The sequence below is a fragment of the Malus sylvestris genome, chromosome 17 (genome assembly GCF_916048215.2).
Source record: "Malus sylvestris chromosome 17, drMalSylv7.2, whole genome shotgun sequence".
NCBI lineage: Eukaryota > Viridiplantae > Streptophyta > Magnoliopsida > Rosales > Rosaceae > Malus > Malus sylvestris.
Genome location: NC_062276.1, coordinates 763597 through 777563, shown reverse-complemented (window position 1 = coordinate 777563; position 13967 = coordinate 763597). Strand labels below are relative to the sequence as shown.

General features: G+C 36.1%; 2 protein-coding genes across 3 annotated transcripts; one reads left to right on the top strand and one right to left on the bottom strand.

The window, feature by feature from the left end:
- The first annotated feature begins 4442 nt into the window (after nucleotides 1–4442).
- On the top strand, nucleotides 4443–7454 carry LOC126611267 (transcription and mRNA export factor ENY2-like). Its single transcript, XM_050279478.1, has 5 exons — nucleotides 4443–4606; nucleotides 4813–4900; nucleotides 5030–5124; nucleotides 5832–5908; nucleotides 6804–7454. The coding sequence occupies exons 1-5, from the start codon at nucleotides 4443–4445 to the stop codon at nucleotides 6875–6877; spliced, it is 498 nt and encodes a 165-aa protein (XP_050135435.1). The 3' UTR covers nucleotides 6878–7454.
- Nucleotides 7455–8134: 680 nt separating this feature from the next.
- On the bottom strand, nucleotides 8135–11474 carry LOC126611266 (B2 protein-like). Of its 2 annotated transcripts, none has more exons than XM_050279477.1 (6): nucleotides 11412–11474; nucleotides 9675–10241; nucleotides 9152–9252; nucleotides 8875–8958; nucleotides 8661–8771; nucleotides 8135–8557 (listed from the first exon to the last, which is right to left on the bottom strand). In XM_050279477.1, exons 2-6 carry the CDS (start codon nucleotides 10210–10212, stop codon nucleotides 8510–8512), a joined length of 882 nt encoding a protein of 293 aa, XP_050135434.1. In that variant the 5' UTR covers nucleotides 10213–10241; nucleotides 11412–11474; the 3' UTR covers nucleotides 8135–8509. The 2 variants fall into 2 exon arrangements, with proteins under 2 accessions (XP_050135434.1, XP_050135433.1); XM_050279476.1 differs by having other exon boundaries at nucleotides 11279–11419.
- Between the last annotated feature and the right edge of the window lie 2493 nt (nucleotides 11475–13967).

Genomic DNA, 13967 nt, shown 5'->3' with positions numbered 1-13967 from the left:
GGAAAAGACGCCAGAAGTAGTCAAGGTCTTCAAGGTCGTTGGAAAAAACTCAACGCATCCTTTACTTGTTGGAAAAACACCATCTCTCATGCTTTTGGTAATCTGCGTAGTGGGACAAGTTTAGCGAATCAAGTGACAATATTTTTATTTATTTATATGCATTCCACCCACATCAATATTTTAATTTATTTATTTGTGTTACACCCGCATTTTATAATACTGTCTTATCCCACATTTATAGACACTACAAGCACAAGCATTCTACAATGCAAATAACCATAACAAATCATTCAGCAGATGAGAATGTTGGCAAATTGTCAAAAATTGCCCCAGATACAAAATTGTGGCAACCGGTCCAGAAGTTGTCATGCACGACATGGGTTTACACAGTTCGCCAGAGGCAAACATGGCCGAATAAGAAGACGACACATTTGAAGAGATGGAAGGGACGCCTAAAGAAGTGCTGGAGACCTAACCGACTCGTCAGTCCCTCAGGCCTCAAGGTAAAAAGGCATCAAAGAAAAAATGTAGTTCTTCCAAAAATGACTACACTAAATATATGGACGAACTTGCTCACCAAGGTGAACTGAACATGGCGCAGGAAGCGGCTATAAATGAGGAAAAAGCTGTTGTTATGGCAACAATATTAGCAGCTACTGAGAGACGTAATACGACGTCTGAGAGACAAAGAGAAATAGTTAATCGAGAGAACGAGATGATTAGAGAAGCACTTAATCGAGAAAATGAGATGCTTAGAGAAGAAATGATGGCTCAAGCAGATCATGACACTATGAACAAGCCTCTAGTAGGATTGTCTCCAAATTCAAAATATTTTTGGATTTCGGAAAAAAGAGACGTCGTGCTAAGGAGGTGTGCAAGAGATGCGGAAACAAGTTGAGGGGGTTCTACCTACACAGATCCTAGCAACGAAAATCCTAGCACCACATATCCTAGCTCCACAGATTTTGTATAATTTCGTATTTATTTTTAGTACTTTATGTAATTTCGTCTTTATTTTTTGTACTTTATGTAATTTATTATTTATTTTTATTAATAGATGTAATTTCTTATTTATGGTTTAGTACTTTGTGTAATTTCTTATTTATTTTTAAAACTTTATGTAATTTCAAATTTATTTTTGGAACTTTATTTAAACACATCAAATAAGATAGTGACACGAGATGCGTTAGGATTGGTTGAAAATCTTAGCGGAAATCTATTCACAAAATAGTATGTTCGGATAATGACACGTAGCGTGACGAAATTGATTAAAAATTCTATAAGAAATTAAAACTATTTTTTAATTTATTATTAAAAAATATATTTTTTAAATGGGCTAAGTGCCAGCATATTTTGTAGGGGTGGAGATCGTTTGTGCCAGCGTATTTTTTAAGGGTGGAGATGCATTTGACTTATTACTGTTTATTAAAGTTTATCACTGTTCACTGAGTGGATTGAATGCAAGCGCATTTTTTAAAGGGTGGAGTTGCTCTAATGAAGTATGACTCTTTTTCCTCCCTCCCATCCTCCCTCAACTTCCTCATTTTATTTCTCTTTAAAAAAAACAAAAAAAAAAAACAAAGACAACACAAAATGTTGAGATGTCTTAATCATGACCTTTCAAATAAAAGAGAACCGATGAGAGAAATTTGCTCCGTTAATTAACACGGTAGACAGACCCCGGTGCCATAGAGGAAAGTAAACGACCAAAAGCAGAATGCTGATGTGAGGGAAGAGGACAGGCTTGACAACTGAAAGTGAAGCTGATGGAAATTTGGAATTGATGGTTTGATGGAAACAGGAACTATTAGTACTAGGATTAGTGCTAGGGGAATGATTAGTGATTGATTAATCAAAAGGATTAGTAGGAACTATTAGTACTAGGATTAGTGCTAGGGGAATGATTAGTGATTGATTAATCAAAAGGATTAGTAATAAACTCATGATATCACCTTTTGATCTTTAATAATTAACACTGACTGCACACACTTTGTCCTGTCGCTGTTTTCGTCCCTCTTCGCCGCTAACTACATGTCGTTATGTCAAAGTAATATTTTGATATTCACACAAACCCCGTAAAGTCTAAACATCAAAAGCTTGCTAAACACATTTTATTACTTCACACGTTGAAATCCCCAGATCGAGGTAAACCCCGATTCAGTCAGTTACTTAGTTTCTTCAGTTTCTTGTACCTGGTCTATAAACTTTGAGTGACCAACTCGAACGGTCCGACCAGTGATCAAGCCCATATCATTGAAATCAGTGGCGGATGCAGGATTTCAACCTCGGATGGTCTTAGTATAAAAGATTTAAAGATTTTGTAAACAGAAATAGTGTGTAACGGGTAATTTTTTTTCTCTATTTTTTAAATTAACACTTCGTTGAGCACTTTGTGTGTACATGGGCATCCTTGCTTTGTCTTTTAGGGTGCGTTTGTTGCACTAGACTATCTCGGACTGAATTAGCTTTAGGGATTAAGCTGGACTGGCTTGGCTTAGACTAAACAAGATAAAAATAGTGAAGTGTTTGGTACAGTGCCAGATTAAGTGTCAGACTAAAATATTGACCCAATTTTTTGTTAATAGGAGAACAGGAAATTAAGAAAGAAATGCAACGCCATGTTGTATATGGGCAGCGTAAAACACTAGAAAATGGAGATGAGCAAAGCATGCCGGTGATGACAAAGACCACACACTATATATTCCTTTGAGAAAAAGACGTTGAGGCCTTAACAAAATTAACCCAGAACTCAAAATTAAACCAAAAAAAAAAGGAAATGAAAGAAATTAACATCAAAATTAAACCTAGAACTCCGCACTGCAACGCAAAATCCATGTAAGTTTTCCTACCAACCAAACAAAATTATCCCAGAACTCCAGAACTCAAAATTAAACCAGAATTTCAGAAAGTCCAAGAATGCTCTAGAGTGTGTGACTGCAACGCTATTCCTTTTAGTGGCTTCGACGACATCGAATCTTGGTCGTCGACACATCAAACAGAATCAACCGTCCTAGTAGAATCTTGAGAAGAAATGTTTTAGATCAATAATACAATGTTATTTAGAATTTAAACACATAATATTATAATATCATTTTAAAACGATAATAGCGTTTCAAGAGGCATATGCAAGCCATTCCCCTCGTGTAGAAGTTAGGAGCACAAAATATAATTTCTATATGTTATGATTACATCGGATGGACAGATCACCAAAAGTGTTCACGTTTTAGTGCATTGAAAAATCTGATTAGCCACGTAATTAACGGTGTCGACAAAGTACACACATATATTTATGTACAGCGAAACCAGCTGCATGCCTGCATGGCTGCATCTTGCAACCAAAACGACACCTGCCTCTCCCCAGTAAGACGTGTGTTAATGTGCTTTCATCCTCCATGCATTAGGAATAGAAATCCTGTTTTTCTTGTAGCTGACAAGAATTTTTAAGAGCTTTGGTCTATAGATGGAGAGCCACTCATATAAGATGCGTTGACGAGACTCTAGTGTTTTGGTTCAATATTGTATTGTTACGTTTAAATACGCACAAGACAATGCGTTATTATATTTGGACTTTATGTGATAGTAACATGTTTTATATAAGTTTTTTGAGCAAAATTTAGAGTGTAACTATTAATATATCCCCTTATTAGTATTTATTTCATCACGTGTTGTAACGTGATGACTTATATCATTGTATAGCTTACGTCTTATGACCGAGTAAAATTTGGGGTGTAACCAAGATATACTCTCCCATCACGAGACAAAACGGAATGGTGATGAGGGGTTACACCTCACGATACATCCAAGAAGAGCTCTAAGTCTATGTTCATCTATTTAGAGGAGAGCAACTTGCATTACACACAAGTCAGATTATTAACACACCTAGTCACGATAACAATGTACCAAATCATATAGGTTCTTCTTTTAAAGACCCTATCCATTAAAGTCCAAGATAGGTCGGGCAATTTATATGGGGTAGTGTTATTCGTATACCCCTTTTACCTCCCACACGCATTTATTAATTTTTGTCCATTGATCTTTTTATATTCATTCAATTCAATGACTGGAAATTGAAAGGGTTTGTGAGAGGTAAAAATGTGTGTGGGTAGAACCACCCTTTATATATTAATTGGTTCATTTTAGAGTGAGAAAATTGTAGCAATGATCCCTTAACTTTAACCCTATTGGAGTAATGGTTCCTCAACTAAAAATTCATGACCATTGGTCCATTAACTCATCAAAACGTATAGTTAGGGTCATTTTCGTCAATTCAATCAGAATTCCGTCAAAATGACTAATGTTGGAAGGACCAAACAAAGAGATTCGGAGAAGACATAGATTCAACCTTTTTTTTTTTAATTTTAATTTTTTTTATATCCAGACATAGATTCAACTTAACCAATGTTTGGTTGGGTGGTAATACTCTAAAATATACTAATATAGGCATGGCGATGTGTATGATTGGGCCTAGCCCAATAAACGTCAATCAGAGAGGGCCCAATATTAAACCTGCATCCCCGTATGACCGTAGGATCAATCTACTTTCCTCCTTCAAGTCACAGAGTGTTCGACGGTCGAGATTTTCACCGTCTCCGTTTGCCAAAACCATGTCAGTCCCCTACCCTGACCTCAGCTAGGGTTTTCCTTACATTCATGGGAAAAAAAATTAATGAATGAAAAATTTTAGCAAGCTCAGTTGGGGTTTTCATACGATTTATTTCTTGTGGGGGTTTTTTAATTTGTGTTTTGCATAGTGTGTGTTAAAAAGAATGGATTTTTAATTTGTATTTGTGCATATTTTGTTGGAAAATTAAGGTGGAAATCTGTGAATCGTCCGCCGACGCCGGATGCTGCAGAAAATCAAGCAAAAGAGCCCACCCTTCAAGAGCTTATCAGCATCGAGGTGTAGTGTTTTATTTTAATTTAATTTAATTTATTGTTACCGTTTTATTTGGGAACTGGGGGTTGATTTTACTGAGCTGACTTAGATTTTTCTGGTTTCTGGTTCGAATTTGCTGCCTGGTTTTTACAGTTGATTGAGAGCGGTGAAAAGGAGAGGTTAATGGAGCTTCTGAGGGAAAGGCTGATAGAGTGTGGATGGAAGGATGAAATGAAAGCTCTTTGCAGGTATTTATTGGGATCAATTCATCAGTTACACTGTATGGAGCCAGTAAACAGTAAAGTTTCATTATTTGATTCGTAATTTCGAGGTTGATGCGGGTTAGGAGAGTTGACCTGGGTAGTCTTCCCGCCCTCTTGCACCCAAGTTCAAATTCAATTCACCCTCCCTTCAGAGTAGAGTAGTTTAGAACATATATCGTCTTTGTCATAGTAACCTGAAGGTGTGGGACGATTGGAAATCTTTTAAAATGCGCCCTCACTGGATTTGTGATGCCTCAAAAGTGTGACCGTTGTTAAAATTTCAACGAACCAAGTTACGATGTTGATCAATTTAGGCAACACTTGGACAAGATTGATTTGAGGTCATGGTGGTATCTACTCTACAAGACAACTGGTTTTTGCTGATTTCCACATCTTCCTCTTGGAGGTTGCGGCATGGTCCTAGGGGCTCGATGGTTGTGTAAGCTGAATCTTGTCCTTGGGATTACAGCAACCTCGATTGTATGGGAACTGTAGGAACTAAATGGCTGACTAAGATAGCTTTAGTCATGAACTATTTGATAACATGTACATTGAATCATCCATTACGTTTCTTTATTGCGAAATCGTTCTGTGTATTTTAACATAATGTTTTCATACAGTCAACTAAGTGTTCACATATCAAGGTTGCTAATTAAGCATCTTTTAACCCATGTGTATCTTTTTAATGTTAGGGCGTTTATAAAGAAAAAGGGGAGGAACAATGTTACAGTTGATGACCTTGTACATGTAATCACCCCAAAGGGCAGAGGTAACTCTTTCTTTCGTTCATCATATTCTTTTGATTGTTTTAGACACTCAATGTTGTATAAAAGGCCTTGTTTGTCAGTGGAAAACTTGCACATCTTATTTTACCAATTTTCGAGACTTGGGAGCAGCCTCTCCATAAATGGGGGTAAGGCTAGCCGACATTCACCTCTCCCAGACCCTGCGTAAAGCGGGAGTCTTGTGCACTGGGTACGACCTTTATTCTGTGTTTGGTGTGCGTAATGCAAAGGTAGTATTGAGAGTACAATAGTTGATGGTGTCTTTGTGGGAGCGGGTAGCATGATGGATGGTGTGGGAGGAGTTGGACGTCTCTGTAAAAATGTGCTGGTGGTGTCCGTGAGGGATTAAGGATTGTTTAGATGATGGTGTCTTTGAGCATATGTAATGAAGTTGGGTGGGCATGTGGGTCGGAGTGATAGTCTTGTATTAAGTAGAATAGGTGGTTTAGGAAGCTACCAGAGCCAGGGAAGGTGGTTTTCTGGCCCTTGCGGTCATGGTGTGGCTGTTTTCTTCTGGTGCTGATCATTAGGGTCATCAAAACCCCTTCACTCTAGGTCGAGCGAGGTTTATTATTTTGGTGTTACTAATACTACACTTATCCTCTGTAGTAAACTTGATTGATTCCTTCACAATCTTATCCTCTGTAAGTGAGACTGAGATTCACTCGGAAAAATGAAATGAAACTGAGCGTACGTATATTTACAATCAAGAAAAGTAGTCTTAGAATTCAAGAGATTCAAGTTACCTTGATCTCGATTGACCTTGACATATTTCATCCAATTTCATGTTATCGAGATGTTGATGCCCGTTTGACAGTTAGTACTCACTTATTTGTCTTCGAATTAGTTGATCTCACTGTTTAAATTTGCTATACGCAGCCTCCGTCCCCGATTCCGTGAAGGCGGAGCTTTTGCAAAGAATTCGTGCATTTCTCATGTCAGCAGCTATTTGATGCACCGTGGTTCCTGGTTGTGATGATGATGATGATGCTGATGATGATACTGATGATGCTGATGACAATGACAATGATGATGATGCTGATGACAATGATGATGATGATAATGACTATGATGATGATGATGATGATGATAATGACGATGATGATGATGTTGTTAGTGAACAGCTTGGAGGGTGGAGGGAGGCAACTGCTTTTTTATTTTTAAATGGGATTTTAGCGAACGCATGAGAATTGTATCATGTCTGTATGATGATGCTGATGATAATGATGACGATAATGACTATGATGATGATGATGATGATGATGATGATGATGATAATGACGACGACGATGATGATGATGTTGTTAGTGAACAGCTTGGAGGGTGGAGGGAGGCAACTACTTTTGTGTTTTTTTTTATTTTTTATTTATTTATTTATTTAATGGGATTAAAGCGAACGCATGAGAATTGTATCATGTCTGTAAAGATTTTGCAATCATTTATGTCAGTGATGGAGGAGAGAATGATCCGGATGTATGGCGCGCTGCAAGTAGCTTTATCGAAACTAAATAAATGCTTTGGCACCGGAAATGTGAACGCTTATTAACACTTTTAAAATATCATTCCACATTAAATGTAATTTTCTGATCAATTATAAAAAGTTTGAAGGGCGAAATGAAATTTTTAGAGTGTCAATAACAATTTTCTCAAAAATTAGTAAGTATATATTTTGCATCTGTGCATGTGGAAAAACTAATTTAGTATCGAATTTTTTAATTCATGAAATGATTTTCTTCATCACGTACCCATTCATGGTAGTAAAGAACCCAAAATACACCTTATGTTTGTTGAATTTCAGCTAGAAGAAAATTAATAGCACAGCCACTTAGTACTGCGATCTAGTGGTATTCTTCTTTCACTTGTAAATGAAAATTTTAGATTCGATTTTCATCAAAGACGAATTTGAAATACATTATTACTAGACCATTATAAAACTAAACTTACCCCCCCTTAGTATAGTTAATATGGTTTGCTCAAAAAAAAAGAAAACTAATAAAAAGAGTTTGAAAACTTTGAGTTTTAATGATAAGGACAAAATAAAAGATAAAATGAATAGTACCATAATTGACTTTTTAATGTAAAAATATAGTTTTTCGTTAAGTCCCGGAAGTTTTTCGTTAAAGTTCACCACAGATTGTTGAGAAGTGATAGAAATCACAAACGAAGGCGAGATTTGAGCTTGAAGAAGCTACATCTGTAAACAACATGGATAGCACACAGCATCAACAAGGACTTGACCTTCAGAGGCTTTATCATTACATTACACAGCGACTGCGTCACAGCACAATCGTTTCGCTTTTACATCTACCTGACTTCGTTTTTCATCATTATCAAAGCTTTCAAATGTTGTAAAACTTAAAACAAGCAGCTTCACGAGACACGTTCGCTTATTCGGCAGCGCTCACTCACGGTAACACTGTGTAACTGTTACCATACGACTCCAGACGATAAAGAAAAAAGGAAAGAAAAATGAAAAACCAGATTTAACCCCTAAGCTTGCGCTCCATGGAAAATCTGTTGAAAGCACACAGCTGAAATGCACCACGAGAAACTCCTACATCGGCATATTGCTGCCAACATTTAGCTTATGCTGCGGAGCCCGCTTGTTCGCATAGGTCCAATAGATTAAGGGTCTGCAAAATAATCAAAACTCATCAAATGGGTTTACATGAAATCACTACAATTAAACCAACGGAGTAGAAAATGCAACCAATGGCTTTTAGCTGCCATGCATACCTCAGGAACTGACAGCTCAAGACGGAACTTGGGACCATCATAGTGGTGCAAGACAGGCCTGAAGGAATCTTCTTCCAAAGCCTTGCAGATTTTTCTCACACGGATCCTTACCTAATAATCGAGTATAACAGAGGGAGACAGTCTCCGTCAAAAAATTGGATACGTGCAAAAAATTGAAAGACCAGAACTTTCAACTTTATCATTTCAAGTTTACCTGAGCAGGAAACCTAGATTCGCCTTTACACTTCTTGTCTTCCCAAGCAGTTGGATCGATGTTTGAACCACCAAAGCTCGCTGCCTGCACAAAACCAATTGAAAGAGGAAACAATAAGCTAATATCATAACGACCTTACTAATAAGCTAATATCATAATGACCTTACTAATAAGCTAATATCATAGTCCACGTCTGTACACTTTCTATGCTGCAAAGAATATTGCAGTCAAAAGTCAAAACATATGAATACAGTATAAGCTAAGTTTGAGAACAAACCTCGAAAATGCCATGCAGCTGGTGTGTTGTATAATTGTAGAGAAACAATGGCAAGCCTGGTGTTATTGCCCGAACAGAATCTCTATACCTTGGAGGTAAACCTACCACATAGATATAATGATTAATACACATGAGAATTCCTTCGAGTTTCAAAAAAGGAATACAAAAGATATACTTCATAAGCATAATCTGCATTTATTGTTAACTCAGGAAATAAGTTGCATGGCTAGACAAATACATCATAAAATCACAAAACCATTTCGTCCAATGTACTATACTCCCACTTATAACTTTTATGAGTTCAGATCCCTATGGATATTCCTAATAAGCATTGGCATAAACTGAAGGACCCTTTACATGAACTAGTATCTCAGTAAAGACTGCAAATGCATCATGCAGGGAATGCCAGCTAAATGTCAGTCATTTAAACCTGGACCTATAGTTGTAACCCGCAATTTAAGCTTAAATTTTTTTAACACACTAAAGCAGATTTTTAAGGGAGCTAAGAATTAGTCAAACTTACCAAATAGTTGTCGCTTCAAATCTTCCTGCATTGTGTCATTGTTACACACAAAGATGTAACCTCCAAGCACTTCATTTCTTGGGAGCGTCTCAGTAGCCGGCAAGGTCTTGAACCTTTTCTCAACTGTATTTGCAGATTCGTTGTTGTTATTGTTGCAGTTGTTGATTTCTTTGTTGTTGTACTTGTTACCAGTCATGTTTCCTACAATGCTTGCATTGTTCTTCTGGTAAACTGCATTCATGTTATACATACCATTCCTGAAGGAAATTTTGCTCACATTCTCATTTACTTTAGAATCCAAGCTCAGCATGTTAAAGTATTGGCTTTCAAACTTGTTATCTTCCTGGAATCCAAATTTATCCCTCACCCTTTGTTCAACTGGGCCCTTTGAAAGATCAAGGTTATTCATACGCTCGCCTTTTACCCTTGTCTGCTCAGCCAATTTTGAAGCGGCCATTAACCATTTGTTATCTTCTGCGACTTTTGACTGCCCTCGAAGCTCATCACCCAACTGCCAAAAGCTGCTCAAGCTCCCCATCTTGCAAACTCTACTCAGATCGACAGGTCCTGTAAAACAGACGAGAAAAAGATATTAATTGAGAAACTGGAAAGCTAAAAGATCGGGTTGAGAACAGAAAACCAGTTAAACTCAAAACGTTAAAACATATAGAAATACGTATAATAAGGAAATGCTTATCTAAATAAATTGCACAAAGGCAGTAATAACTGTCCAAATGCCAAAAGGAACTTTGGTTAAACAGCATTGATGGCTGAATCCACAAATTAAGCAAGGACAAATAGACAAAGTTCACAATTCAGTCGCAGCCATATACAGAATATAACCATATACAAATCCCTGAAGCTGAATCTGCATAACCACAGAATTGGAAAGACTGCACACATTTAACACCACATCGACCCGAAGTTGAGTTTTCTCCAATGAAAATAATTTGATGAAAGAACATTTATTCATGCCTTAAAAATTAGGAAAATAAAGTCCTTCCAATAGCTAAGTTCATAATTTACTCGAATCAGGATAGTTTTACAAATGGAATGCATTAAAAAAATAAATCTTAAAATCACATAAAAAGGTTTAAAAACCTAAATTTTTTTTAACAATTTGGTTTCCTATGTATTACTCATTGGGTTTGCACAAAAACACACATCCACTACAAATATGGGATAGGAATCCATTTCTCAGAATTTTTCCAAAATTGAAACACGATTCTTCTCAAAATTTGAAGATTTAAACAAAAAGCTCGAAAATAAAGCTTTTCGAATTTTGCTTTACAGACATCCACGAGAAAAAATTAACCTATAAGAACCCAGAAAACTGAGGAAGTTAACTATTTTCCATCTAACCACCAAAAATTACAGCTAAAAAGTCAACCAAATTACAGAAAAATAAATAAAATTATTCCAAATCGTGAAAAAAAACTGAACTAATCAGCTAACAAAACACAAAAATTCCTAAATTCAACCTATAAACACCAAAATCAAATCAAAGATCCAGACGCGCTTTTGAGATTAAAACAAGAAAAATAGCAAAACAACAGAAATTAAGGAGTACCAAATGCAATTAGCAAAATGTAGCAAGTAATTACCAATTAAACAGAGAGATTAAGCAAATAAAATCTTCAATTATTAGGTTTAAAGAGGAAATGGAGGCCGGCTCTGATTTGGTGGAGTGAGAGGTTAGAAGAACCCTAGATTTGGGGATCAGAGGGAAGGCCTTACCTTTTATCTTTGCCCTGTGGAGCAGGAAAACGCGACAGAGGAGGAGAGCAGCTAGATTTTTACCGTTTTATATATATATGTTTCAGTTTACCGAAAGTGCCCTCGGGTGTTTTCTTAATTACATTTCTTGCCAATTGGGATTTTGAATCTACACGAGTCATTAGTGTCACGATTCATGGGATGTATCGGTTACGTGGAAAGGTTCACATTATTTTTCAAGCTAAAATCACATTTGCGTAACAAAAAAATCAACCGGTTACTTTACCACGACAGTTTACTCGAGATCGAAAAAAATTTCAGAGATTTTCAAATTATCAACCTCACAATCATGTTATTCAACGCACGAAACAAAACACAAATACTTATTCATTAAAGGGAGAAATAATAGCTTGAAGATACTTAAAGTACAATTATAAGATAGTTAACATATGTGATAAGAGATACATGAATGATGAATTACGACTTTAATATGTAAGTTTAACTCTATATATGTTAAAAAATTAGATGGGTAAAGTATAAAAGACGCAGTAGCGAATAATGTGACAACCATGCCTAAACGAATTGCAACATGTATTGGCAACACTACATTAAAAAGGTCGTACCCAGTGCACAAGGCTCCCGTTTTACGCAGGGTCTGGGAGAGGTGAATGTCGGCTAGCCTTACCCCTATTTATGGAGAGGCTGCTTCCAAGTCTCGAATTAGGATAAAATGTTACCATCGATTGCAAAGTTTTTATTCAATATGTGAATTTGCAAAGCTTTTTGAAGTTTTTGGTTCACGTTTTTGGTCAAATTATCAACTAGCTCTTCTCCTAGCGATATTTCTCATCCTAAGATCGATAGTAACATCAGGTTCAAATCTCTTATGCTCAAAGTACCATCAAACTGTTAACTTAGTGGTACTTCTCATGTGTGTGTGTGTGTATGAAATTATTATCGGCATTCCAAAATTCTCATTATACACTCCAAACTTTCTATATTTAGAAACTAGATATCCTCTTTGTGTGGATTCTGAGATTCTTTAATTATATTTGTTCATCTTACATCGTTTGATAAAAAATTATTGTAATTTTTTTATTTAAAATTAAATATAAACAGCATCTGACAAAAACTGATCATACAATGTATAATGAACGAATATAACTAGAAGATTTCCGGACCCTCATAAAGAATATCCGGCGAAGATCCTCTGTCATTTAGATTCTACAACTTTTTGCAATGTTCTGGTTCTATGTGTCGGCAAATACTCACGTCCCATTCTATGACTCTAATTATGAATCTGTCGCTTAAATAGTTAAGTGTGTTTGTTGTCCCATACGAAATTTTATGTTTAAATCTCTCGCTTTCGATACTGGCTGTACACGAAAAAAAAAAGAAAAAAAAAAGAACCACATGCTCGTATACCTTAACTATGAACAACAAATCCCCCGGTTGTCTGTTGAGCTGCAGACCAAGCTTGCTTAAATATCATCAACTTGTAAGTTGTAACAATCTTTTATATAATGTCTATTTTATATCATAGTCGGTGGGGTTGGTTGCCATGTAACGCGTGAGTATTGTCAAATATTAAGAGTATTTGTCGTTGCACATGCAATTTGTGCTACCATCTCCTCAATATTGCTTGTATAAAAAAAAAAACTAATGAAAATAATTTAAACTTGAATTTTAACGATAAAGACAAAATAAAGGATAGAGTGAATAGTATCATGATTGAATTTTTAGAGTAAAAATGTGATTTTTTGTTAAAATAAACAGTACCAGAAATTTTTCTTTAAAGTTCTCATAAAAAAATGTAAGCTAAATCAACATAAGATATCAAGTCATGCTCACCCAAATCTCTCATGTTTTGGGCCTTTACTTGGTTCACGAGCATTGTAAGGGACCGGCCCATCAAATGGTTGATTTTGGGGCGGATAATGGGCTTGGATTCTGGTTGCCCTTTTTGCACTGACATCAAGAGACGAGAATGCAAATAGAAAACATTGCCTGGGAAAGTCTCAGCAGCCTGCGGTTGTCGAAACTTAAAAGCTTGTTTATAAATGTTTTTAAAATGTCTGAAAATGTTTTTGATAAAAATAAGTTGAAATTCATCCTTAATAAAAATGCAAGAAAATTTTAAATGAGAACCCTCTGTAAGACATATTCTGAAATCACAACAACAAGGCATTAGGATCACGAATAAATCAAATCAATATGAAATAGAGATCGACTAATTATATTAAACTTATCTGTAGAATACGGAAGACATGATTATGAAGGTGAAGTCATTGATCCTTGCGAACAAAGTAGAAGTAGTCTTCTACTTCCAGTACCTCTCAATGAACTCTACTATCAAAATAGGCTTATAGTTTTCGTGAGTTTCTATCGGTATGGAAGCAGAGACTGCTCCTAGGTTATATAGCTAGGGTTTCAATCAATTCCTCCCTATTATCGGAAAAGATATCAACCCAAATCATATCTCATCAATTATAGTCTCATCATGACTCTTATTCATTGTATTTACTTAATAAAGGCCCTTAATTGATTGCATGTAATTAGGACTCCAATATGTTTATT

Excerpts from the sequence above, each read along its gene's own strand:
- LOC126611267 (XM_050279478.1), top strand. The coding sequence starts at position 4,443 with ATGGCGATGTGTATGATTGGGCCTAGCCCAATAAACGTCAATCAGAGA. Across the intron at positions 4,901-5,029 it reads AAGAGCTTATCAGCATCGAG|TTGATTGAGAGCGGTGAAAA; the intron begins GTGTAGTGTTTT and ends TGGTTTTTACAG. Across the intron at positions 5,125-5,831 it reads GAAATGAAAGCTCTTTGCAG|GGCGTTTATAAAGAAAAAGG; the intron begins GTATTTATTGGG and ends TTTTAATGTTAG.
- LOC126611266 (XM_050279477.1), bottom strand. The coding sequence starts at position 10,212 with ATGGGGAGCTTGAGCAGCTTTTGGCAGTTGGGTGATGAGCTTCGAGGG. Across the intron at positions 8,959-9,151 it reads AGCTGCATGGCATTTTCGAG|GCAGCGAGCTTTGGTGGTTC; the intron begins GTTTGTTCTCAA and ends GGTTTTGTGCAG. Across the intron at positions 8,558-8,660 it reads TTGAGCTGTCAGTTCCTGAG|ACCCTTAATCTATTGGACCT; the intron begins GTATGCATGGCA and ends ATTATTTTGCAG.